The sequence below is a fragment of the Panthera onca genome, chromosome E2 (assembly GCF_046562875.1).
Source record: "Panthera onca isolate mPanOnc1 chromosome E2, mPanOnc1 haplotype 2, whole genome shotgun sequence".
Classification (NCBI taxonomy): domain Eukaryota; kingdom Metazoa; phylum Chordata; class Mammalia; order Carnivora; family Felidae; genus Panthera; species Panthera onca.
In genome coordinates, this window is record NC_138353.1 from 33,851,683 (window position 1) to 33,876,057 (window position 24,375).

Here is a 24,375-nt window from a genome sequence, read left to right on the forward strand (position 1 = left end):
AAATTACTGAGAAACGACTCGAAGGGCCTAGCGCCTCCCACTCCCTGTCAGCAGGACTGGCCTGTTTGGTCCATGCTTGAGGGAAGAAACAATATAATAAGAAAACAAGCCTGGGTGTCGTGCCAGGCAGTGCACGAGCTTGATAGGATGAGGCCCTCACGACACCCTAGAAGAAGGTCTATGAATAGTCCTTTTTTCTAGGGAAGGAAGCTGATGCTTAGAGAGGTTAAGTGATTCGTCCAAGGACACACAGACGATAAGCAGAACTGGGGCTCAAACCCAAGTCTCCTTGACTCTAAGCTCCTATTTGTCCCTCTTGAGGCCCTGCCTTCTTCCTTATCGCCTTGCTGGCCCGCCAGCCCTCCCCATCCTTTTTTTCTCTTTCCCCTCCAGCCCATCCAGGTTCCTTGTCCGCTCTTGCTTGGCTCCTACCTGCTCACATGTGGTCCCACTCCTTTCCTTCCCAGGCTGAGTGAGACAAGGCTGTCCCCAAGGAGCCCCCTCATGCTGGCCGACCTCTTCAGCCTGTGCCCTCAGGTTCAGAAGGTGGATCTCAGGTGGGCATTGCCCTAGGACAACTGGGTCTCGTCTTGGAGGGTTGTGCCTAGGGTCTGGTAGGTGTGTGGGGGTTGGATGGAGACGATAAAAGCCAAGTCAGAGGCTTGGCTTCTGAAGGCAGCCCGCCCCAGGAGGCCCCCTGAGGCTGTAGCCAAGGGTGGCTGACTCAGGTGCTGTCCGTTCCAGGTCCCTGTATCACACAACCCTGCGCTTCAGGTCTAGCGAGGAGCAGAAAGGCGAGTACTGTGGGTAAGTCCCTGGAATTGTGCCCTGGCAGCCGGTAGGTATTGGGGACAAGAAGACCTGCCTCCTGGATGCCCAGAACTGGATACAGATTGTCAGCTGTAGAGCATCCCCTTGAAAGGTCCCTGCAAGGAGGCTTGTTTCCTCTGACATAGAGAAGCAGAGGGCCAGAGAGGACCAAGCTTTATCAAAGGCAAATAAGGAGTACCAGTCAGACTACACCAGAGCTCAGGGGCCTGGTCCAAGGAAAAGTACTTCCTAACCTGCCCACCAGGCTTTAAATCGCAGCTCCACAGGGCCTGGTGCCATCCATGGGCAAGCTCCTTAACCTCTGTGACGCCCAGCTTCCGCAGCTGCAAAGGAACTGCCAGGATGTTTGCAAGGATTAACTGAGACAGTGTGTAAAGCGTGAAGCACTTACAGATGTGAGTGTCCTTCCCCTGCTGACTCCTGGACCAGTGCTCTGTGGTTGCCTGGGTAAGAGGGAGGAGGTGCTGCACCGGAGGCAGGATGATGAGGCAAGAGGACAGCCTTCAAGTGCAGAAATCATGTTTCTGGTAGCTGATGCCACTGGCTCACCGAGAGATCTTGGACCGGACCCTTCTCCTGTGGGCCCCAGCCTCCCCACTCGTGAAGTGACAATAAACAGAAGAATCAAGATACGTTGAATATCTGCAGGGTGCCATTCTATAGCCTTTTGCACATTACTGCCCTGTAAGCCTCACAGTTGTGGTCAGTTGGCAGTAGGGGGCAGTCGGGATTCGAACCCGAGAAGGTCTGCAGTGCTCCTAGCCCAGCGATGGACAGATTTTTCCTGTAAAAAGTTAAGATTGTAAAGACTTTGGGTTTCTGCAGGCCACACAATCTCTGCGACAGCTACTTGACCCTGCCTTTGTAGCTTGAAAGCAGCGGAGACAATATGTAAACCAGGGCACATGCCTGCGTGCCAGAAAACTCCTCTATCGTTTACAGACCCTGCGACTTGCATCTCGTGTATTTTGTGTCGGGAAATATTCTTCTTTTGGTTTTTTTACTCAACGATTTGCAAACGGAAACATTATTCTTAGCTTGCAAGACGCAGGTGGCCTTGGGCCGTAGTTTTCCACGTCCTGATCTAGCCCAACACGACCCTGACTTCTAGAATGCCTTGATAGCTTCTAAGTCAGCGGTTTCCAAAATGTAGAGCAGAGACAGGATGGGATGGTTTTCTAGGGGGCGGGGCAGCTGGCAGAGTAGTTCATCATCACCGAGCCCCTCAATGAGGTCACTATTCCCTTTTTGACTCTCGATGTGATTAAGGCCAAGAGGAAGTCGAGCTTGGGCGGTGGCCTGACTCTAATGTTTGCTGAGCCCCCTTTTTAATAAGAAGAGAGAGAGAGAGAGCCCTCGTCCAGGAAATTCTGGCTCAAATTTAATGATGCTATTTTGCTCTCATTTCATGCATTCTTGTGCTTATGGTCTGTTTGTGGCACCACGTGTAAGGTTTCCATTTGAGTGAATGATAATAGGGTTTCCTTTTATAATAAATGCGTCTAGTCAAAAGAATGAGCTGATTTAAAAATCGGAAGTGAATAATACTATAATAAGGAATTTAGAAACAGGGAAAAGATCATGAAGGGCAGGACCAGTGATAAAAATTTGAGATATTGATTTTAGGTACTTTCTCGTTTTAAGATGCTTCCTCCTTTTCTTTTCTTTTTTTTTTTTCCTTTCTTTTTTTTTTTTTTTTTTTAAATTGCTGGCTGGTTACAGATCCTTCATTTACCTTTTTGTGTAGTCTCATTATTTATTTATTCATTTTTTAATTAAAGTATAGTTGACCTACAGTGTTGGATTAGTTTCAGGTGTACAACCTAGGGATTCAATGACTCTGTACATTAGGCAGTCCTCCCCGTGATAAGTACGGTCACCATCTGTCACCATACAACATTATTACAACATTACTAACTATATTCCCTATGCCATACTTTTCATCCTCTTGACTTATTGATTCTTATTTATTTCAATAACTGGGAGTTTGTACCTCTGAGTTCTCTTCACCTTAATTCCAATATCAAAGGCAAGAGCAGACATCCCCGACCCCCACTTCTCCTCCGCCCCACCCTGCACATCTGGTCACTAACAGGACCCCAAGAGCTGTAGTTCTCCAACCTGAGGTTGAATCAGAGCCACCAGGAGATCCTTGCCTCTACGATTTCTGGTTCAGTGGGTCTGGGCTGGTTTCCTAGAATTTGCATCTGGACAAGTTCCCAAGTGTTGCGGGTGTGGTCGGTCAGGGACCACGCTCCGACAGCCACCTCCCCAGAGGGAGCCTGTGGGCGCCAGGTGAGCTCTGCTGTGAGCCAGGCGGAAGTGGTGGATGATGGACAGTTCCAGAGAATCCAACCTTGGGTGAGGCCCTGTGGGAACTCGGAGGCCACACCCAGGATGAGTCAGTGCCCCCCTCCTCAGGCCTATTCCCCCTCCTCCAGCAGGTTCACGGACTGTGCCCTCAGTCGGGAGCATGTGGAGCCGCTGTGTTGGTTGCTGAGCAAATGCGAGGACCTCAACCAGCTGGAGTAAGTGGGGGGTGGGGGAGGAGGGAGAGGAGCATGGGAGCACGTGCCTGGGTGGCAATAAAACTGTGTGTGTGCGTATGTGTGTGTGTGTGTGTGTGTGTTCATGCACTCAACACCTCTCAGGGCCAGCTATCAGGGATGCCTGGGACGCATCCTGGGTCACGTTCATAAAATTTCCCTATACCCATTTATCTCTTCCACCCGCTACTCTTGCCATGGTGGAGGTAGTTCAGCTTGCGCCCCTTGATCTAATTTGGGGAGCTCTTCAGAACAGGGCTGTAAGAGCCCCTTGGCCTCACGATGATAAGACATTGGAGTTCTGCTGGCAGATGGGAACCAAAACGAAGGATCCTTTGGTCTGCCTGGCAAGTGGTTAAAGGTACCAGATGGCTCAGCCTGAGGAGGGTCCGGGAGCCAGCTGGGGTGAGGCCTCATGGGCCCTTATATTGTCGAGAGGTGGCACCTGTATGACCTGTCTTGGGTGCCCAAGTAGCACAACCCCCAGATGGGTAGAAAAATTAAAATCGGTAACACCTCCTGAGCACTCTCTCCACTGTGCTACGTGCTTTACGTATTCTTTTTACCCTCCCCAAACCCTAGGTGCTATTGTCCCCTATTTTATAGATGAGAGAACTGAGGTCCAGGGAGGATTTAAGGACTTGCCAAGGTCACATAGCTAGGATGATGCAGTCTTTGCTCACAACTGCTAGGCGTCCAGCTTAGGACCAGTGGGACATAAAGAGAGCTGTCTAAAAGCATGTGTGTGCGCGCGCGCGCACACACACACACACACACACACACACACACACACACACTTTAAATTCCTATTGTGATGTGGCCAAGAGAAATGGGGCTGGTGGAAATCACATATTAGGTAAATCAGTACAGCTTTGAGTTTTCCTGTTTTTCATTGTGGAGGGAAATTTTTCTAATTGTAAAGATTACTTTATCAAGTGGCTTTATGAGACACACCGATTTTTAATTTTTAAAGTCTCTCCGAAAAAGACAAGCCTCAAAAGAGTCATCATCAGGGACAAAATGAGTTCAAAGATGCAAGACAAGAATCAGATATTCCAGGCCTGCTGATCATACTGTTCCTGCAACCGTAGCTAAAACCATAGGAGGCTTCAGTGAGGGCAAATAAAGTATTCAAGTGCAATTTCCGATATTACATTCCCGAATTAAAAGAAGAAATCTCCTGGGTAAAGGCGGCCTCCAAACATCTTTCTTTTTCCTGAATTTACTCTTGTGCAAAAGTTGCGGTTCTCAACTGATGTGGGCCAAGGGCACAGTAAAGGCAAGTTCGTTTTTCTCTAACTCCGGGGAGCCTGCTGGAGGCCCGGGGGCCCCAGTAGGTGAGGTGACCCCAGCCTGCGGTGCTGGTCAGGGGGCGGTAGTGGGCAGTGCAGGAGCTGTTGTGTGCTGGGCGATTGTGCAGGGGGTGCCAGAGAGGATGGTGCGATGGAGGTGGGCACGGTGCTGTCCCGCCACAGCGACAGCGTGATGGTGACCCTGGCACGGAAGCAGTCCTGTGTGGGTTGGGTAGCAGTGATAGTAACCGTGAAGAGAAAGGCCCCGGCCGAGGGGGCGCGTCTGACCCCCACCGACTTCTTCCTGCCTCTCGCAGCCTCTCAGCAAACCTGCTGGGTGATGACGGGCTCCAGTGCCTACTGGAATGTCTGCCTAAGTTGCCCATCTCTGCTTCTCTTGAGTAAGTGATGAACAGCCTGGGGGACAGCCCCACACCCGCCCCTCTCTCCCTCATTGCCCACCATAGGCAGAGCCCCCACCAGGCGTCCAGGAGAAGCTGTAACTAAAGCGTGGTGACCCAAGCTGACTTTGGGACAGGGAAGTGACAGTTTGTCTCTAACCAGCTGATGCAGGACACCATCTGTCCTGGCTCTGGTCCATCCTGTCCCTGCAGCTCCCCTTGACTAACTCTACGGGACACAGATTTGGAGATGTTCCCACAGCAGGGAGGGCCCCTAGGAAGTCACCCACACTCTCAGCCGATACCCCAGTGACCCACAGAGTGGTGGCCGGAGCCCAGACACAGCAGGTCGCTAGGCAACTGAGCTGGGCTCTGGGTTTCCCTGAGCCCCTGGGGCTGGAGCTGCCGGCCTGGCCTCATCAGCCCTGTCTCAGACCACAAGGACCCTGTGTCAGCCCCAACTCCTGAGGACTCGGGGCCCGGTGTCTGACCCGCCAGGGATAGTGCCCCTCTGGCCTCTCTCTGGACCTCAGAGTCTGCATCTGGACATTGAGGACTCTCCTCCCAGAGATGACAGCTGGAAGAGAGGAGACAGGGGGGCTGGGCAGGGCTGCCCTGAGGTGCGCCCCCATCCTGAGCCTCATTCCTCTTCCAGTCTGAGTCACAACAGCATCTCCGTGGAAGGTGCTCTGTGCCTGGTGAAGACTCTCCCCTCCTGTCCACGCGTCCGGGAGGCCTCCGTGAAGTAAGAGATTGGTGCCACTTGCTGATGGGGGGGAGAAGCAAAGGGCCCACGCTTAGCAGCCCTCCGTCTGACTTGGGGCAACTTGTGCCCCTTTCAGCGTTCACTGAATGGGGGATCATAGTTTCCATCCTCTGAGGCCTGCGTGACATAGGGACCAGGGAGGTCACAGGATGGAGAAGGCCGGGCTTCAGTGTCCCTCACAGAGTGGGTTGGGGGTCTCCTCTGGTCTGCCTTCCCCCTGCGGGCCCAGCCCCCTTCCCTGGTGTACCCCCTGGTGTCTGGGTCTCAGGATGCTGGGCCTCCCCACACCCTTCTCTCTGCAGCCTGGGCTCTGAGCAAAGCTTCTGGATCCGCTTCTCCCGACAGGAGGAGGCCGGGAAGACATTACGGTAATTCCTGGTCTGGGGTGAGGATAAAGGGGAGGGAATGGGGAAGAAGAGGCTGACCCCGTGGCAGCCTCCGTGCCTCCTTCGCTGGGCCCTTTCCTCCGTCAGACACCCAGCGTCATGCTCACGGCTTGGGTTTGCCTCCCCCAGATCTGCCCCCAGGCCCCCCACACCTCCAGTCCTTGCGGCCAGGCCTTCGCGTTGTATTCGCGCCTCTTAGCCACGTCTTAAGTCCGGAAGCTTCTGAGTATCGTGGTTAAGAGCTCAGACTCTGGAGCCACCTGAGGGCAAATCCCAGCCAGGTGACCTTGAACAAGTGACTTAACCTCTCTGTTTCAGTCCCTCATCTGTAAAATGGGAATAATAGTAAGACAGACCCTTGGGGTTATTATGAGGATTAGATGAGTTGATAAGCATAAAGTGCTCAGAAAGGGCCTGGCTATCAGTTGTTATTACCCACCAGTAGCCTTGGGCTCACTCCCTCTCGGCCTCACCACCACTGTCTTGGGTCCCTTCCCCTATATGTCTTTCTTCAGCTGTGATCATGGCCTCTGAACCGGTCCACGGCCTCTGGCCAGGCCTCCCCCAATCCATTCACTTCCGAGCAGCCAGAGGGATCTCCCAGCACACGTCGGACTGTGCCCTTTCCATCGTGCCAAGCCCTTTGGTGGCTCCCAGTGTCCCCAGAATAGGGTTCAAGTTGTTCAGCTTGGCCTTTTCCTCACAGTCTGATCTAGCTGCCACTTCCTACTGTGTTCCTCCTCGCCCCCCAATATCACACACATATACACCACACTCACACCACACACACACACACACACACACACACACACACACACAGCACACATGCACCCACACATTCAGCCCACGGGACCTTCACTCCTTGTTCAGAGCACACATGGCCCGCTGAAGCTTCCTTCCCACGGGGCACTCAGCCTGACACTGTCTTCCCTGTGGTTTCTGAGATAAAGTTCCCCCTGTCCTTTAACGTGCAGCTGATGTCAGCCTCTCGTGGAAGCCTCGTTGTTGTCCCTTGGGAGTGAACTGCCCTGGGCCACCCAGGGCCAGAGTGCCAGGAGGGTGGGTCCCCCCCCCAGAGTCCCAGGCCTCCTCCCTCCAAGGGAGCCCGGAGTAAAGCCGTACTGGGGAGTAGGGCTGCGGCGGTAGGTAGGCCTGGGGTCTGGAGTCAGGCTGACCCGGACTGCAACCCGATTCTGCCCTCACCGCTCACCAGCTGTGCGCCCCGGGTTAGTTGGTTTCTTTGCCTGTAAACGATGTGCTTGGAATTCCGCGAGATACTGCACGTAAGGCGAGCCTACCCGGTGTACCCAGAGGCGGGCACACGGGTATGAGTGACACTCCTGGCCCCTTCTTGGCGGGGTCGGGGTGGGGATGGTGATCTCTCCCAGGAGACCGGAAGCTCCCAGAGCAAGAACTGCCCCTTTGGCCCGTTCTGAGGCCTGGCTTCCAGGCCTTTGCACTCAGGGTGGGGCTCCCCATAGACCCTGGGGCAGACAGGAAGAAGCAGGACAACAGCTCCCACAGGCCTCACCTGGGCTCTGCCCCTTCCTCTCTGCCCTCAGGCTGAGCCAGTGCAGTTTCAGGCCAGAGCACGTGCCCAGGCTGGCCACCGGCCTGAACCAGGCCCTGAAGCCGACAGTGCTCACGTGAGTGACCCGGCACAAGGGAGGTGAAGGGACAGGGACTCCCTGTGAGAGCCACCCCAGTAATGGACCTCTGTCCCCAGGCTGACTCAGTGCTGCCTGGGCCTGAAGCAGCTGACTGTTCTCCTGAGTCTGGTGAGGTGGCCCGTGGGACTGTTCAATCTCAGGTATTGTCTTCCTTTGTGGCCCTGGGAGGGGGCTGTGGCGTGAATGGGGTCAGGGTGGCTACTGGAGGATGGGCCCCCCGGGATTGTGGCCCCAGCCATTTCCTGCACCCAAACCCCACCACTTGGATCCTGACAGTGGTCCCAGAAACCCCCTTAGCACACAGAGAAGCCGCCCTCCTTGAGGTGGGGCCTATGCTTCGAAACATAAGAAAAAAAGGAAACCCCCAAGGACACCCGGCTGAGGTCAAAAATAATATATAACAGGGTGCCGGGGTGGCTCAGTTGGTTAGGCATCCGATTTCGGCTCAGGTCATGATCTCGTGGTCGAGGCCCCGCATGGGGCTCTGTGCTGACAGCTCGGAGCCTGGAGCCTGCTTCGGATTCTGCGTCTCCCTCTCTCTCTGCCCCTCCCCTGCTCGCACTCGTTCTCTCTCTCCCAAAAATAAATAAACATTAAACATTTTAAAAATAATAATATATAACAAATACCATGTGTGCATGTTGGCTATGATCATTTTAAAACTTTCAGAAAAGCGTTGAAGATACTAAAAAGTAGACTAATTTTGAAGACCCATGTTCTTATCACCTGGGCTTGACAGATGTTCAGGGTTCTCTATATTTGTTTCATATCTTAATTTTGTTTTTTCTGGCTACAGTGTTTCCAAATAAGCCATAGATCCCATAAAATATTACTCCTGGGGCGCCTGGGTGGCTCAGTTGGTTAAGCGTCCGACTTCAGCTCAGGTCACCATCTCACGGTCCGTGAGTTCAAGCCCCGCGTCGGGCTCTGGGCTGATGGCTCAGAGCCTGGAGCCTGCTTCTGATTCTGTGTCTCCCTCTCTCTCTGCCCCTCCCCGTTCATGCTCTGTCTCTCTCTGTCCCAAAAATAAATAAACGTTAAAAAAAAATTTTTTTTTTAAATATTACTCCTAAATATTTCACCATGGATCTTTAAATATGAGGACATTTTGTACATAATCACGGTTGAATTAGGACATCCAGGAAAGTCAGTGGCAGTTCCTAGTGTTGTGATTACCCAATCCGGTCTGAAAATTCCCATCGTCCCCAAATGGGGCAGCTGGCTCGTTGGACCCAGGATCCAGGCAAGGTCCGTGTTGGCATGGGGGGGCTCTTAGGACTCTTAATCTGTATCCCCTTCCCCACTTTCCTCTTTTATGCCAGTGACCTGTGGACAAAACCAGCCGTGCACTGTAGACTCCCTTGCCGGCTCTGTGACGTCACTGTGTTTGTTCCTCTAAATCCCTGACTTTCCTGGAATGGAAGTTACATCAGAAGAGGCTCCGTGAGATTCAGTTGCATTTTTGTGTCCAAAAAACTTCCTTTGTGGCCAGTGCTGTGCACCTCTCAGCACAGCCAGTGATGAGGCGTGTGAGTCTGGTTGTTCCCCGAAATAACATCCTTGTTTAATTACGGCACAATACGCATAACGTGAAATTTACCATCTTAACCATTTTTAAGGGCACAGTTCAGGAGCGTTACTTACATTCACGTTGTTGTTCAACCCCACCTCTTTGGTTGAAAAACTGCAATTTCATGCCCCTTGAACAAATCCCCATTTCCCCCTTCCCCAGCCCCTGGGGAACTACCATTCTACCTTCTGAATCTATGGATTGGACTGCTCTAGGTCCCTCCTATAAGTGGAATTGTACAGTATTTATCTTTTTTGTGACTGGCTTACTTCACTGAGCACAGGATCCTCAGGGTTCATCCATGTTGTAGCACATGTCAGACTTTTATTTTATTAAAAAAATTTTTTTAATGTTTATTTTTGAGGGAGAGAGAGAGAGAGAGACAGCGTGAGTGGGGGTGGGGGCCAGAGAGAGAGGGAGACGCAGAATCGGAAGCAGGCTCCAGACCCTGAGCTGTCAGCACAGAGCCCGACGCGCGGCTCGAACTCGCGAACCGCGAGATCATGACCTGAGCTGAAGTAGGACTGTCAACTGACAGAGCCACCCAGGCTCCCCATTAATTTCCTTCCTTTAAAAGGCTGGCTGACGTTCCATTGTAGGGACATACCACATCTTGTTTATCTATCCATTCATCCGTCCGTGGACACTTGGGCTGTTCCACCTTTTGGCCACAGTGACTGTGGCCAATACAGTGACTGTATTAGTCACTGTGGACATGAGTGTACAAATCTCTCTTTGTATCTCTGCTTTCAATTCTTTTGGGTATATACCCAGAATTGCTGGAGCACCCAAAATAATGCTTTAAATGAAAACTTTCCGTTCCCTAAAAATAACACATACTCGTAGAGATTTGTGGAAAATCCAGATGAACATAAGAAAATAGTACTTTGAAAAAAAAAATTCAACATAACTTCAAAAGCAGAAATAGTTTAAACAACTCTTTTTTTTTTTTCTGCTTCTAAATTAGTGCATGCACATTGTAGAAAGTCTGGAAAATATTGGAAACTAAGGAAAAAGGGGAAAAACCATTTGTGAGAATTCTACCATCTAAACAACCAGCCTTAGCATTTAATATATTTTTCTTGTATCTCTGTCTCTCTGTTTCTCTCCATGTTTTCTCCCCTCTCATATTTTTCCTTGATAAATTTTTTTTCTAAATGTTTATTTATTTTGGGGCGCCTGGGTGGCTCAGTCGGTTGAGCATCCAACTTTGGATCAGGTCATGATCTCACAGTTCGTGAGTTCGATCCCCATGTCGGGCTCTGTGCTGACAGCTCAGAGCCTGGAGCCTGCTTCAGATTCTGTGTCCCCCGCCCCCTCTCTCTCTGCCCCACCCCTGCTTGTGCTCTGTCTCTCTCTTTCAAAAAAAATGAATAAACATAAAAAAATTTTTTTAATGTTTATTTGTTTTTGAGAGAGACAGAGACAAAGAGACAGAGATAGAATCAGAAGCAGGCTCCAGGCTCTGAGCTGTCAGCACAGAGCCTGACGTTCGTCTCAAATTCATGAACCCCAAGATCGTGACCTGAGCCGAAGTCAGATGCTTAACCAACTGAGCCACCCAGGCACCCCTTCTTTTTTTTAAATACAAATTGGGATGTTTTATATACAATTTTATTTCCTTATCTTTGCCACATGATGCTATATAGGCCTTTCCTTAAGTCTAAAACTATTGTTTAAAAAAGAATATTTTCTGTTAGGATTGTTACAGTAACTGTCGGAACAAGGATGATGTTAATTTCCTGTTTTATGTTTGTGCGTGGTTGTGTAATTTTATAGTTTTTAAATAAGTCAAACCAAAAAGCCTCCTGGGCTCCCACGCCCTCCCCTGCTCAGCCTGGGGGACCTTCATCTCCCTCTGCTTCTGCGACAGGGTGGAGGAACCATGGGTAGGCAAAGCCGGGGTCCTCGCCCTGCTGGAAGTTTGCACCCAGGCCTCAGGCAACATCACGGAAATCAGGTGAGTCGCGGGAGGAGGCCGCCCTGAATGCTTCATCTTTTCAAGACTGTTGGGACCGTCCCTACCCTAGACATCGATCTCTTGGCCTGTGGGCTAACAGCTCTGTCACTAGCAAATTCTCTGGATCCCCAAGATGGCAGGGGCTACACACACGTGTCGTGACTTATGCAGTAATGAGGCCACTGTGCCAGAAAGAGGAAGGCAGCCGCGGATGCAAAGAGCCGTTGGATCGCGGGGGTGCACAGCCCGGAGGCCGTGCCGCTTGCCTGGTAGCGGCCCCTGGATGACAGTAACGCGCAGTGTGGCTCTATGACCGGAGGCCACAGAGATGACACAGGGCAGCTAAGAGCAGAGGCTGTGGGGTCCCGCTGCCCCGAGTCTGGTCCCTACCGGGTCTGGGAGCTTAGAGTCAGTCGATTGGCAGCCTCAGTCCGGAGCTCAGCCTCCATGGGAGACAGCTGCAGCCCTCACGCTGGCTACCCCTTCCCTCCTCAGCATTGCCGAGGCCCAGCAGCAACTCTGTCTCCAGCTGGAGTTTCCCCGCCAGGAGAACCCAGAGGCCGTGGCCCTCAGGTGGGACCTAGTACCTGGACCCCCAGACCAGTAGCCGGCGGTGGGGTAGGGGTGGGGGCACCTGCTGCTTCTGATCAATATTTCTCATGCGTCGCTCAGAGTCCTTTGATGTCAAGTATCTAGGTGGCCAGTGAAAGCCGGCCCAACCTGCCTCTCCATGCTCTCCATCCCCACCCCAGATCTTAGTCTCAGCTCCAGTCACCCCCACCATCTTTCACTTCCTCCAACACCACCTCGCTCCCTTTGACCTCAGGGCCTTTGCACAGGCTCTTCCTGGACCAGAATGTTCTCTCTCCCCCTACCCTCCTCCTTCTGATTCACCTGGCTACCCGCCCCCCACCCCATTCTCCAGGTCTCAGCTTAAACACCACTGCTTCAGGAAGGCCCCTCTGAACCCCCAGAAAGAATCAGGTTCTCCCGTGATCCACTCCTACAGATGCTTGGATTCACAGCACCCCGAATCCATGCAGCACATTTTGGAAACTAAAACATCACCCCTTTTAGGTGAATGCACAGCCTTGCATGTGTACATTCTGGGAAATAGATCATAGCTGGAACTCGGCCCCAGCTCACCTTCTTGGCTGGGTCCCCTTGTGTGGTGAACAACCTGCACAGCCATACCAGCTGCCCCATCTGGACCTCTCCTTCATAGCACTTCCCATAAATGAATAGAAAGTTGTGGGACTTTATTTCATTAGCATTTATTTATCCCTAAAAGGTAAGCTCCATGTAGGCAGGGACTGAGTCCCCAACAGTAACCCAGGTGTTCAGAAACTGCTGCCTCCCTATCTACCTCCAGGTTGGCTCATTGTGACCTTGGGACCCACCACAATCTTCTTGTCTGGCAGCTGATGGAGACATGTGCCAGGCTGCAGCAGCTCAGGTCAGAACCCTGAAACACCTCCTAGGGTCCCGAGGTCTCTGGTCACCCCCGTACCCAGTCCCCCCCCCCAGGCCACATGGGAGAGGCTGGCCAGTCTGTGATGGGGAGGAGCAGAGCCTGGGGCAGCACTGCTTTCCGTGGCCTTCTTGCTTCCCCAAGCAGGAGAGAATCATACTTGGCCCGTTGAGGAGAGCTCCAGGGTGGCGGAGGTGCCCCCACTGGGAACTCTTGGGTGGCTCTTTTCCCCCTCTTGGCCTCCCCATCTCTATGTGATGGATGTTCCCTGAGGAGCATCCCACCTGAAATCCTCCCGAATATGCTTGCGCCTTTTCAGCTTGTCCCAGGTGAACCTCTGTGACACCAGCTCCCTGCTGCTGCAGAGCCTCCTGCCGTCCCTCTCTGAGCTGAAGACATTCCGGTATGCAGACAAGATGTTCACGCGCCCCCTTGCACCCCCTTGTTCTGCCCCCGCACTTCCCGCCCTCCCCAGCCCTGGGCTCAGAGGAACTAACTCTGCGCCCCCACCCTGGGGGCTGGGACCACTCCGTGGCCCTGGAAAGTCAAGGTGTGTGGTCATCCACATGGCCGTATGGCAGAGAACGATTTCCTTTCCAACGCTTTCTCTTTTTCTTTTTCTTTACTATTTGAAATAATCGCAAACTAATAAAAGACCGAGAAGCGGTTCCATATACCATTTTCCCAAATTCACCCCTTGTCAGTATTTTTTCACCTTTGCTCTTTTTCCCTTCCTCCCTCCTTCCTCATCCCTCCTTCCTCATCCCTCCTTCCTCATCCCTCCTTCCTCATCCCTCCTCTCTGCTCTTCTCCTCTCTCCCTCTCTCTTTTTTCTGAGCCATTTGGAAGCAGTTGCATAAACCTGCCCCTTCCCCCCTTACTATTTCAGGGAATCTCCTAAGAACAAGAACATGCTCTCCCATGACCCAGTGAAAGTGTAAAATGCAGGAAATGTAACATTGGCACATGCTTGTTATCAGAACTAGCGTTTTTGTGCCCGTTTTGCCAAATGTCCCCATAATGTTGTTTGTTGCATTTTTTTCCTAGTCCTGGATTTCACCGAGGATCACGCACTGCACTTAGTTGTTATTTGCCAACACTAGTTGACAATCTGGAAGGGTCCTTAGGCCTTCTTTGTCGCGCATGATATTGTCATGACATTCACGTGCCAGTGATTTTGTAAAACGTCCTTCCGTTTGGCTTTGATGTTTCCTCATGTTCAGATTTATGTTCTGCGCGTGGAACAGAAATATCACAGAGGTGATGTTGTGTTCTTCCCTGGAGGCACATGTTGTCTCTTTGTCCCCTGACTGGTGACCGGGAACTGGGATCACCTGATTAAGCTGGTGGCTGCCAGGTTTCTTCCCTTGCAAGGCGACTGTTTTCCCCTTTCTAGTTAACCTGTATCTTGTAGGGCGATACTTTAAGACTGTGTAAACATCCTGTCCTTCCTCACATTTCCATCTGAAATCTACAGATTTCAACCTCCATTGATAATTCTTGCCTGGGTCAAGTGTCAGTATGATGGTTGCGAAATGGAGCTTTTCTAACTTTTCGTTCTCTTTGAATCCAACTGAACGCATCAAGGAGAAGGTGTCCGTTTGGTGCCAGGGCATCTTTAACACCCCTCCAGTACTTGCTACTCGCTTTTGCTGTTGAACTAAAGAGGCAGAGCTCATGGTCAAAGATAGTAGCTAGCTAGACTTCGTGGCTTACATTGTGAAGTTGCTACCTGAATATGGTTTAGGGAAATGCTCAACTAGTCCATGCTCCTGCCTCCAAGCTATACCTCAGCTTAATGATTCCGTGGCAGGGAGGTTTATGAAGGGAAGGAGGGCCCCTTCCCCCCCCGCCGCACCCCTCCTCCTTGCTCTCTGCTACCGGCATTCGGGGTTCTCAAGATCCACAGCCCCTACCTGACCTGCTGCCCTTTGACCCCCACAGGCTGACCTGCAGCTGTGTGAGGTCCGAGGGCCTGGTCCACCTGACATCGGGTCTGAGCCACTGCCTCCACCTGGAGGAGCTGGAGTGAGTCGCGGAGCTGGGAGTGGGAGGTGGGGGGAAGGGGTGACCCAGCTGAGGGTGGTGAGGACAGTTGAGGCGCTGATAAGGTGGGTGGGGAACTCCACCTATCACTTTGCTCCCCGATGAAGCCCAGCGACCCTGGGTGTGGCCTGGGGGAGCTGAGCACTGTCTCCTTGGTCCCAACTTACCACTCACTCAGGGTGACCCTGGACAAATAAACAACTGTGCCTCTCTGGGCTTGGACTGTCTCATGTAAAATGTAAAACGGGGGTCATCCTCTTTCTCTGCCTGGGGTGGCTGTGGGTACCAGGGTACAGTGAAGGCTCCGGGGAGGAAGGGATCACTGCACGTGTGTGTGTGTGTGTGTGTGTGTCCCTTGTCCCCAGCTTCCCCTTTTGCAGCCCTCATCCAAGGCATCCTTTCTCAGCTAGGTCAGCTGTGATGGCCGTGTCTGGCCCTTAGAGCCAGCAGTGCCCTGGCGGGGCCTGGACAAAGACGGTGGTCTAGGATCTGCGGACCCAGAGCTGCCCTCCAGGGGGGCACTGAGAGACGGAGGGGGCTGATGAGACAGCTCCAGGAGCCAGGGGGCTCGTCTAACTCTCACCTCGTACTCGCTCCCTTCCAGCTTGTCCAACAATCAATTTGGCGAGGAGGGCACCAGAGTGCTGATGGGGGTCCTCGAGGGCAAGTGCTGGCTGAAGAGGCTGGAGTAAGTGGTGGTGAATGGTTAAGGGGGGAAGGTGGGGAGGAGTCGGGAGCATGGCCAGGAACCTCTCCAGCTCCTGCGAACACAAACTGTGAAATCCCTGGATGGATGCAGGTGAGCTGAATGCCCTCCCTTTTACCTCCTCGCCTGGCTCTGAGTGCCATCAAAGTGCTTGGTCGCTGGAAAAAGATACTCGCTCAAACTGACCCACACCACAAAGGGGAGGGATCCTCGCTGCCCAGACACCTCTTCTGGTTTCAGATCTGTCATTTCCCAGGGTCTCCTCCCTGACAGGCAGCTCTCCTTGAGCTCTCCAGCTGATGTCTTCCACCTCTCCATCCGTGGCCAAGTGATTAGGGGCACGGACCCTGGTTAGGAGCCACCCCACCTGGGTTCAAGTCTCGGTAGGGTGACCCGCCTGTCCCGGTTTGCCCAGAGCTGAAAGTCCCGCATCCTGGAGACCCCCTCAAATCCAGACACCAGAGAAACCCTTGCTGTGGAGATCAAAGACCCAAAAACCAGCCAGGCTGAAATAAAAAAACGCTATAACTGAGATGCAAAACTGACTGGATACAGTCACAATGAGGATCGAGAAAGCAGAGGAGAGAGGAGGTGATACAGGAGATAAAATTATGGGGGACAATGAAGCTGAAAAAAAGAGGGAGAGGAAATTCTTAGATCACAAAGAGAGACTTAGAGACCTTAGTGACTCCATAAAATGAAACAGTATCTGGATCATAGGAATCCCAGAAGAAGAAGAGTGGGGAGAAAGGGGCAGAAGTTTTATCTGAACAAATTATAGCTGAGAACCTCCCTAATCTGGGGACGGAAACAGGCATTCAAGTCTGGGAGGCACAGAGAATGCCCCTTAAAATCAACAAAAACAGCTCAACACCACGACGTAGCATAGGGAAATTTGCAAAGTACAAAGATAAATCTAGGCAAACCAGGACACCTCCTGCTTCCACCTCTGACTGTGTGAGCTCGGGCAAATTACTTAACTTCTCTGTGCTTTTCTCTCCATCTTGAGTTTGGAGATAACAGCTGTACCTACCTCCGTGGGTTGTTATAACGATTAAATGAGATAATACGTATTAAGTCCTTAGAGCCTGGCACAGAGTTCACACTCTACAAGTATTGACTAATATTATTATTATTATTATTATTATTATTATTATTATTATTATTCCTCTCTCCTGCCCAGACAGGGGGCCTTAAGGAGTGTGATCCCATGGGTAACAGGTAGTTGGGGTCCAGGAATGGGAGTCCTGTAGCCTTGGCTTCTGTTCCCAGGGCTTCTACTTTCTGTGTGTGGCCTTGAACAAGTTTTCTAATGCTCTGAGCCTCAGTGTGCCTCATCTGTAAAATGGGGGTGATAAGAGTTCCACCTCTCAGGACGGCCCTGAGCTCAGTGCTTGGCCTATAGTATGTGCTCAGTAATAGTATGCTAGTACACAGTGGTTGCTATGATTCCTGGTCAACAGTCTGGGTCCAGTGTGATTTGGAACATAGAACTGTCGCCTGGATGGCCTTAATTCACGCAGAGAAACGGCCTTTGGATTTCCCAGGCAGGCAGGTTCATTTTGTACAACGTGTTTACTCGCTGTGGATGTAAGTGGCTATCTTGGGGGTCCCTGGGCATTGCTTAGCACCAAGGCCTCAAGCCCCCAGACCAGACAGGGCCTCAGTCTGCCCCTGGGACCCAACCCCAGCCATACCAAGCCCTCCTCTGGCCTCTTCTCTTCCAGCCTCAGCCATCTCCCACTGGGAGGCTCCATCCTGCCCGTGCTCACTCCAAGACTGAGACACATGACCCTCCTGCAGAGCCTCCGGTGAGTGACCAAGTGAGCCCGAGGGAATGAGTGGGAGGGCATGCTCCCCAGTTCCACTGGGACCACCCACCCAGGGAAGCACCAGGGGGACTTCCTGAGGACCCTCTGTGGCTCCTCTGCTGGGGACATCGCTGCCCTCCCAGGTCGGTGCCCGCTCCTCTTGCCTTTGGATGCCACCAGCTTCCTCCTGGCTACGGAAGTGACCTGAAGGGGTCGGGCCCAAGTTCTGGAACGACCCTTAATGTGCACAGATTCACCCAGTGTGACAAGCCCCCAAGTAATACCAAGTCTGGGGGCCACAGACCACACACGTTGAGTAATGAGGGTCTAGACTCAGATCTGGTGACTTTGACATTCTCGCCTTGGGCCCCTGGCCACCTTGATTAACAGATATAACACTTCCTTTTCATGTGATTTTTTTCAAAATATGAAATGTGGTGGCTAAGAACAAACCCCAGCAATAGCACAAAACACTGCTTTGTTTTCACCCAAGTCCCCACCCCCGACGCTAGCAGTATGGAGTGGGTGGTAAATGCACGGTCAGAGAGTTCTGGAAGCATATCAGATGAGACTAGGTCATTCCATCCAAAATTAATTTCTAGAAAGGCACTTCACTGAAGTTGATTTTGTGAAATGAAAGAAAACAAAACAATCTTCAAAGACTCAACATGGGGCCAAGACAGTTTGCCTCAGCTGTTTTGTTTCATTTTGTTTCTCCCCCCTCATGGAGGCAGGGCAAGGTCAGGGTGCAGAAAAGACAATAAACTGGCTTTATAGAAAAGCCCAGCATTTGCATAGATTAGAGCACCTATGCCCTAGAGAGATGATTTGCCTGAATTGCAGAGCCCACGTGAACTTGGCATTCAGCTGGCTGGAGATCCCTGGTACAGAGGCTGAGGCAAAGCTTGACCCAACCAGAGAATGTGGCCACTGCTTCCAGGAGTGGGGGGCTCCAGGCTTTCATTTCCACTTTGCCTGGGAGTCACTAGGAGACTTTGGCTAGTCATGGCTCCTCCCTGGTCCTCTGTTTTCTCATCCAGACTTTGGGTACAGTCATGCCCACCTCGCCTGTCCCCCTCCCCAACCCCTGAGGTTTAGTGACGGGCACATGGGTTCCTGGTTATGTAAAAGCTTTGTGTTTGTTTGGGTCTTTTTTTAATGTTTTATTTATTTCTGAGAGAGACAGAGCATGAGTGGGGGAGGGGCAGAGAGAGAGGGAGACAGAATCCAAAGCAGGCTCCAGGCTCTGAGCTGTCAGTGCAGAGCCTGATGTGGGGCTCGAACTCACGAACCGTGAAATCATGACCTGAGCTGAAGTCAGCTGTTTAACCGACTGAGCCATCCAGGCGCCCCTGGATGTGTAAAAGCTTTGTAAACTGTAGAGTTCTTAGCGCAGCACCTGCAAAGGCCTCTGCTCCCCACTAAGGCCTCTGCTTCTCCAGTCTGAGCAGGAATGGTGTTTGTGATGTCGGCTGCCACCCGCTTTCCGAGGCTCTCAGAGCTGCCACCAGCTTGGAGGAGCTGGAATGAGTTGCCTGTCCCTCCCCCAACACAAGACAACTTTGGCAGGGTCAGATGATAAAAGCAAGGGGCTCCCTGAGAGCACGCTTCCCTGCTTAGTCCCATGACCTTCACCCACTTCCCCACTGCATGACCCCAGGCCAAGACCCCCAGGAGACCCCGAGATAGGATGCGAGTGTGGATTGCAGCCAGAGGAATTCAGGTCAGACATCAGGGAGAACATTCTAAACAGAAGACAGGAGTTTGAAGTCCTTACCCAACACAGAGTGAGGGGACTCTCTCCGTGTGAGCTGAGGCCTCTCTCCAGACTTCAGCCTCCTCTTCTGTTCTGGGAGGGGTGGGGGCACGGACAAAATGACATGGGTGGCAGGCTGCTGGTTCCAGATCATCTCCTGTTCTCTCTCCAAGCTTGAGCCACAACCAGATTGGAGACACCGGTGCCCAGCTCTTAGCTGCCGTCCTACCGTGGCTGCCGGAGCTCAGGAAGATAGAGTGAGTGGCTGGTCCTGCTGACAGGGCCCCTCAGCGGCCACACCACGGCCGGGGTGGACACTGGCCCCCGCCTCGGGCTGACATTCCTCCCCCAGACCTCAGTGTGCAAGTGGTGGGGCTGGGTGGCCTCCTGGCCCTGCCAGCTTTGGGACCTTTAGTTGGCCCAGGCCCCGTTCCTCTCTGGTCCTTTCTGCCCCCATCAGGCTGGGAAGGAAGGTGTGTGGCAGGGATGCTGGCTCTTGGGGCCCTAAGCAGGTGGGGGGACATGGGGTGTCCAAGAGCCTAACGCCTGCCCCGCCCTCAGCCTCTCAGGAAATGGCATTGGCCCAGCTGGGGGAGTGCAGTTGGCAGAATCTCTCGGCCTTTGCAGGCATTTGGAGGAGCTGATGTGAGTATGAGTGCCAGCGGCTGCCCTCTGCCCTCTGCCCTCTGCATCCCCACCGCCCTCCTGGCCTTTGTGTCCCCCACGTGGGCACAGGGCAGTGCAGGGGTCCGGAGCAGACCAGCCCCCTGCTCAGACTCATCCCTCTCCTCTTGTAGGCTTGGCTGCAATGCCCTGGGGGATGCCACAGCCCTGGGGCTGGCCCAGGGACTGCCTCGACACCTGAGAATCCTGCAGTGAGTGTCCCTCTGCCTGGGGCTGGTGCAGGGCTAGCAGGGAGGGGTTCCCTGGGAGCAGTGGGGGACCAAGGCCCCCACCGGCCCAGCTGCCCTGCCTTAGGTCAGACTGTGGTACAGGTACTGGGGCTGCTTGTCCCCACCCTGCCCGCTCCTCGCCTGGCTCTGGAGTCCGGGGCAGGGCTGTCAGGAGACCTAGCCTAGTCCCGGGTCGCCACCAGCCCCTTCCTGGCCCTTGGCCTAGCCACTACCCCTTCTGAGTCTCGGTTTCCTCATCTGCAAAAGAAGTGTAATAGTCTCAGCTCTGAGCCAGTCTGTGAGGGTGAGTGAGGGTGCGTCGGCAAAGGGTGACTCAGGAGAAAAACCCCAGTTCGTGCCCACGGTCTCGTTTGAGCCTCACAGCAGCCCCGCGGCCGCGGTTTCTAGTTGTTCCGTTTTCCGGGCAAGGGAACTAAAGCCAAGAGAGGCATGGAGAGCTTACCTTACTTACACAAGAAAGAGCCAGGCCTTGAACTTGGGATCTCAGACCCCAAAGCCAGGACCCTTAATACCCACCCAGGTCCTGTGTGGATGGGGAGGCGGTCGGGGCGTGGCAGGCACCCAGAGACCACGTAAGGTCTGATGGTGCGGCCTGAAACAATGCTGAGTGTGGGGGATCTGGGAAGGTTCCCAATTCCCACCCTGGTCCCCCACGCTCTACTCACCTCCTCCCCTTTCTCCAGCCTGCCATCTAGCCGTCTGGGCCCAGAGGGGGCGCTGAGCCTGAGCCAGGCCTTGGATGGATGCCCATATGTGGAAGAGGTCAGGTGAGTAGGGACCATGGAGCCTGGGCAGAGGGACAGGCCAGGGAGATCTGGGGACTCCTCTCACAGGTGTCTCCCTGCCCTACAGCTTGGCAGAGAACAGTCTGGCCAGAGGGATCCCACAATTCTGTCAGGGGCTCCCACTGCTCAGGCGGATAGAGTAAGTAGCCTCTCCTGACTACCCGGGGGGGGGGGGGGGCGCTGGGATGGCGTGGGGAGAGCCCTTCTCTGGCACCTGGGAAGGCCTTTGAAGTGACAGGGGCCTCAGGTGTAGGGGAGTCTGGAGCAAAAAGGGGCACCTTCCTAAGACTCCCACCCTGCCCTGCACCCTGGCCACTCCTCTCCCTCCCGTTCTGATTGCAAGGTGGACAGAGGCGGGCTGGCTGGAGGTGCCCCCAACTCAGACACCCTCCATCCCATCCCCTTCTCTGTCCCCAGCCTGGTTTCATGTGATATTGACGACCACACTGCCAAGCCCCTCGCTGCCAGCCTCCTTCTCTGCCCGGCCCTGGAAGAAATTCTGTGAGTACTTACAAGAAGCCTAAGCTGGGAAAAGCAGGCATCGGGGGCTTGGCCTGCCTGCCAGTCACTGTACAGCCTAGAGCTGGCCCCTCCCTCCCTGGCCGGTCCCCGTCTATAAACGGGGAAGGCCATTCTTGCTTAAACCTCTTCTGGAGGAAGTTTCAACATGTGGGCTGTGAGTGATGGGCAAATTCATTCAGCCTCTCTTGCCCATTTCCCAACCTCTGGAGTGGTGGGGGTGGGGCTGGGTGGGGCAGGGAGGGAGGCCAGCTCCTCTCTAAAGGCTCTTTGCCCCTGACCTTCCCTTTGGGAGGTGGCTGGATCGAACACCTCACCCGGTTTACAGGGCCTTCATTTACAAACCACCGGTTCGTAGTGAAGAATGGCCCAAACCAGCATGCCCCTGACCTGCCCGCTGGCCATGCGCACCTTGCTCTTGGCAATCAGAGGCGCTCCGACCTTGGGGAGCACTACACTGCCAGGACTAGCCTGGGACCCTGAGCACACAATGGGAGAAAATGCTGTCTCCTGAAATACAGGACACAAGTGATTCTAAGACGATTTTAGGTTTGCATCGTAAAGGTTTTAATCCTTCTCATTACATGACACCAAAGACAAAGTGTCAGATCAGTGCTAAGGCATTCTCCCTTATTTATTTATTTTTTTGCTTAATGAGTCAAGGAATATTGTATATGACCATGGAGTAGATACTTACTTCATACCAAAGATGAATCAGAGATTAGCCAGTTAGCCTCATTGTCATGGTCTTGAAATATTACTGTGCCGGAGAGTAAATTTCCCAGTGTTGGAATTTTCTCTGCTTCAGTTTCTCTTCATGATTCTCCCTTTTTAACCAGCAGGGGGCAGGCCACCGGCTCATCACCCTCAAAAAGAACCTAGGTTCCAGCTGGAAGTTAATACTGTTGTCTGCACTGTGTTTATCCTTATAACTACCTTCCTTTTATTTTATTTATGTATTTATTTTTTTAATGTTTATTTTTTATAGAGAAAGAGAGAGAATGAGCAGGGAGGGGCAGAGAGAGAGGGAGTCACAGAGTCTGAACAGGCTTCAGGCTCTGAGCTGCCAGCACAGAGACCGATGTGGGGCTCGAACTCATGAACTGTGAGATCGTGACCTGAGCCGAAGTTGGACACTTCACCGACTGAGCCACCCAGACGCCCCATAACTACCTCCTATTTAGGGTTGTGAACACGGGTTTTCCATTGATGGTGGTGATAACCATTCCCTAAGATTAATTTCTTGAAGTGAAAAAAGCAGGATGGGGGTGAGGACTGCTTTAAGAAAAATAGAATACAGGAGGTGCATGGATAGAGCAAAAATTATGATAGAGGCACCTGCGTGGTGGAGGTTTGGACCCTGGCGTTATTGCTGCAGACCGTGTGCTCTGAGTTGTCTGCACAGCCAGCTCCTGAGCTGTCTGGGGTCTTGAGGCATGACCAGTTGGAAAACGGGGTTCAGGAGTGGAAGCGACTACCTGTGCTCCGAAGTCTTTGGGGAGGCCACACAAGCACTCCATCTTGGCCTTTCTGGCACCTGCGTGACAGCCCCCCATCGTGGGCCGCCAGGCCTCCCCACCTGCCGCCTTGTCTCTACCCCTCGGCCTCCCTGTTCTCCTGCCACTGACCTTAGGTCCCCTACCCTGCAGGTTGTCCTGGAATGTGCTCGGGGACGAGGCGGCTGCCGAGCTGGCCCGGGTCCTGCCACAGATGGGCCGGCTGAAGAGAATGGAGTATGAGGGGCACCTCCTGGGAAACCAGAAGTAGGGGAGGGCGCGAAGGGGAACCTGCATCCTGGGGAAAGCTGAGAGGCCACTGGGTCAGGCCCCTGCCTGCAAGGAAGCCCTCACTGAGTTGCACACCCTGCTCCAAGCCCGTGCCGACTTTCACTCTCCCTGGGTCCCCGCCTTTGGCTTTCCCGCTGCACTGTTGTCTGTTGGGTTCCGTTGGGCCTGGGGTGGGGGGGATATAGGGAAGCCCATCCCCCACACTCATGCCAGTTTCTCTCTTTCCCTTCTCTCTGCTATCTGTTGGGAAGCCTGGAGAAGAATCGGATCACAGCTTGTGGAGCCTGGCTCTTGGCTGAAGGGTTGGCGCAAGGGTCTGGCATCCAAGTCATTCGGTAACAAGGGCTCACAGGGGCAGGGATGGTGGGTGGGAGGCCACATCAACCTCTACAATGTAAGGGGACTGACTCCCTGTGGGAGGGGGCAAGACCCGGGCTGGGGATTATCAGAGGGGACTTGCATCACTCCACCAGGAATTAGACAGCAAGCAGACCTCGATCAAATCCCAGCTCTGCCATTTGCCAGTTATGCAACTTTGTGTCAGTAATTCAACCTCTCTTCATCTCAGTTTTCCCCATCTGTAAAATGGGGTCAACGATAGTATCTACCTCAGAAAGTTTCTAGGAAGACTAAACAATTATATGAAGCACTGAGCACAATGCCTAGCACGTAGTAAGCACTTAAAATTATATAATCAGAGCCACCACATATAGTTTTAGAGGCTGTGCACTGCACAAGGGCATTGCCACTAAGAGACATCATTTATACAGTTGACATTTTGAATTTCTAGTAAATGGTAGTGAAGTGTCTTGTGCTATGGAAATCGATATCTTATGACAGTTTCAAATGATGGAAGTAGAGTGTCTTGAAGAAGATAGTTTTTCCCTCTTCGCCCAAATGTGTCATAAGAGCATGGCCCCGGCTGGGATCGCTAGCGCCCAGAGATGGAGACCGAGTGGGAGAAGTCAGGAGGTGGGTGTGGAGGACACCCTCTCCCGAGGGTGGCCGTGCTCGTCTAATACCTGCCTCTGCCAGGTAGCCCTGGGCATGGCTCTCCCCCTCGTGGGCTTGGGTCTCCCCATCTGTAGATCAAACGGGGGATGGAGACAAGAGAATGAGTGAGCCACTCCTAGACCTGAGTGCCTGCCTCTGTGCCCT

The 24,375-nt window shown here is 53.0% G+C and overlaps 1 protein-coding gene across 13 annotated transcripts in view; it reads left to right on the forward strand.

The window, feature by feature from the left end:
• The window catches only part of NLRC5 (NLR family CARD domain containing 5), an 88,542-nt gene that overhangs the window by 60,440 nt on the left and 3,727 nt on the right, over nt 1-24,375 (forward strand). For 10 of the 13 annotated variants that reach the window (XM_078438782.2, XM_078438788.2, XM_078438780.2 and 7 more), the window contains 23 exons: nt 468-557; nt 745-807; nt 3,273-3,359; nt 4,987-5,070; nt 5,726-5,815; nt 6,139-6,204; nt 7,785-7,868; nt 7,949-8,032; nt 11,336-11,422; nt 11,918-11,995; nt 12,795-12,878; nt 13,213-13,296; nt 14,838-14,921; nt 15,544-15,627; nt 17,373-17,456; nt 19,386-19,469; nt 19,774-19,857; nt 20,010-20,087; nt 20,810-20,893; nt 20,979-21,050; nt 21,329-21,412; nt 23,080-23,163; nt 23,469-23,552. In XM_078438782.2, the coding sequence (XP_078294908.2) occupies nt 468-557; nt 745-807; nt 3,273-3,359; nt 4,987-5,070; nt 5,726-5,815; nt 6,139-6,204; nt 7,785-7,868; nt 7,949-8,032; nt 11,336-11,422; nt 11,918-11,995; nt 12,795-12,878; nt 13,213-13,296; nt 14,838-14,921; nt 15,544-15,627; nt 17,373-17,456; nt 19,386-19,469; nt 19,774-19,857; nt 20,010-20,087; nt 20,810-20,893; nt 20,979-21,050; nt 21,329-21,412; nt 23,080-23,163; nt 23,469-23,552 (1,887 nt within the window). Of the gene's footprint in view, nt 1-467; nt 558-744; nt 808-3,272; nt 3,360-4,986; nt 5,071-5,725; nt 5,816-6,138; nt 6,205-7,784; nt 7,869-7,948; nt 8,033-11,335; nt 11,423-11,917; nt 11,996-12,794; nt 12,879-13,212; nt 13,297-14,837; nt 14,922-15,543; nt 15,628-17,372; nt 17,457-18,898; nt 18,983-19,385; nt 19,470-19,773; nt 19,858-20,009; nt 20,088-20,809; nt 20,894-20,978; nt 21,051-21,328; nt 21,413-23,079; nt 23,164-23,468; nt 23,553-24,375 lie in introns of all 13 variants that reach the window. The other 3 variants (XM_078438783.2, XM_078438794.2, XM_078438793.2) reach the window with 2 other exon arrangements.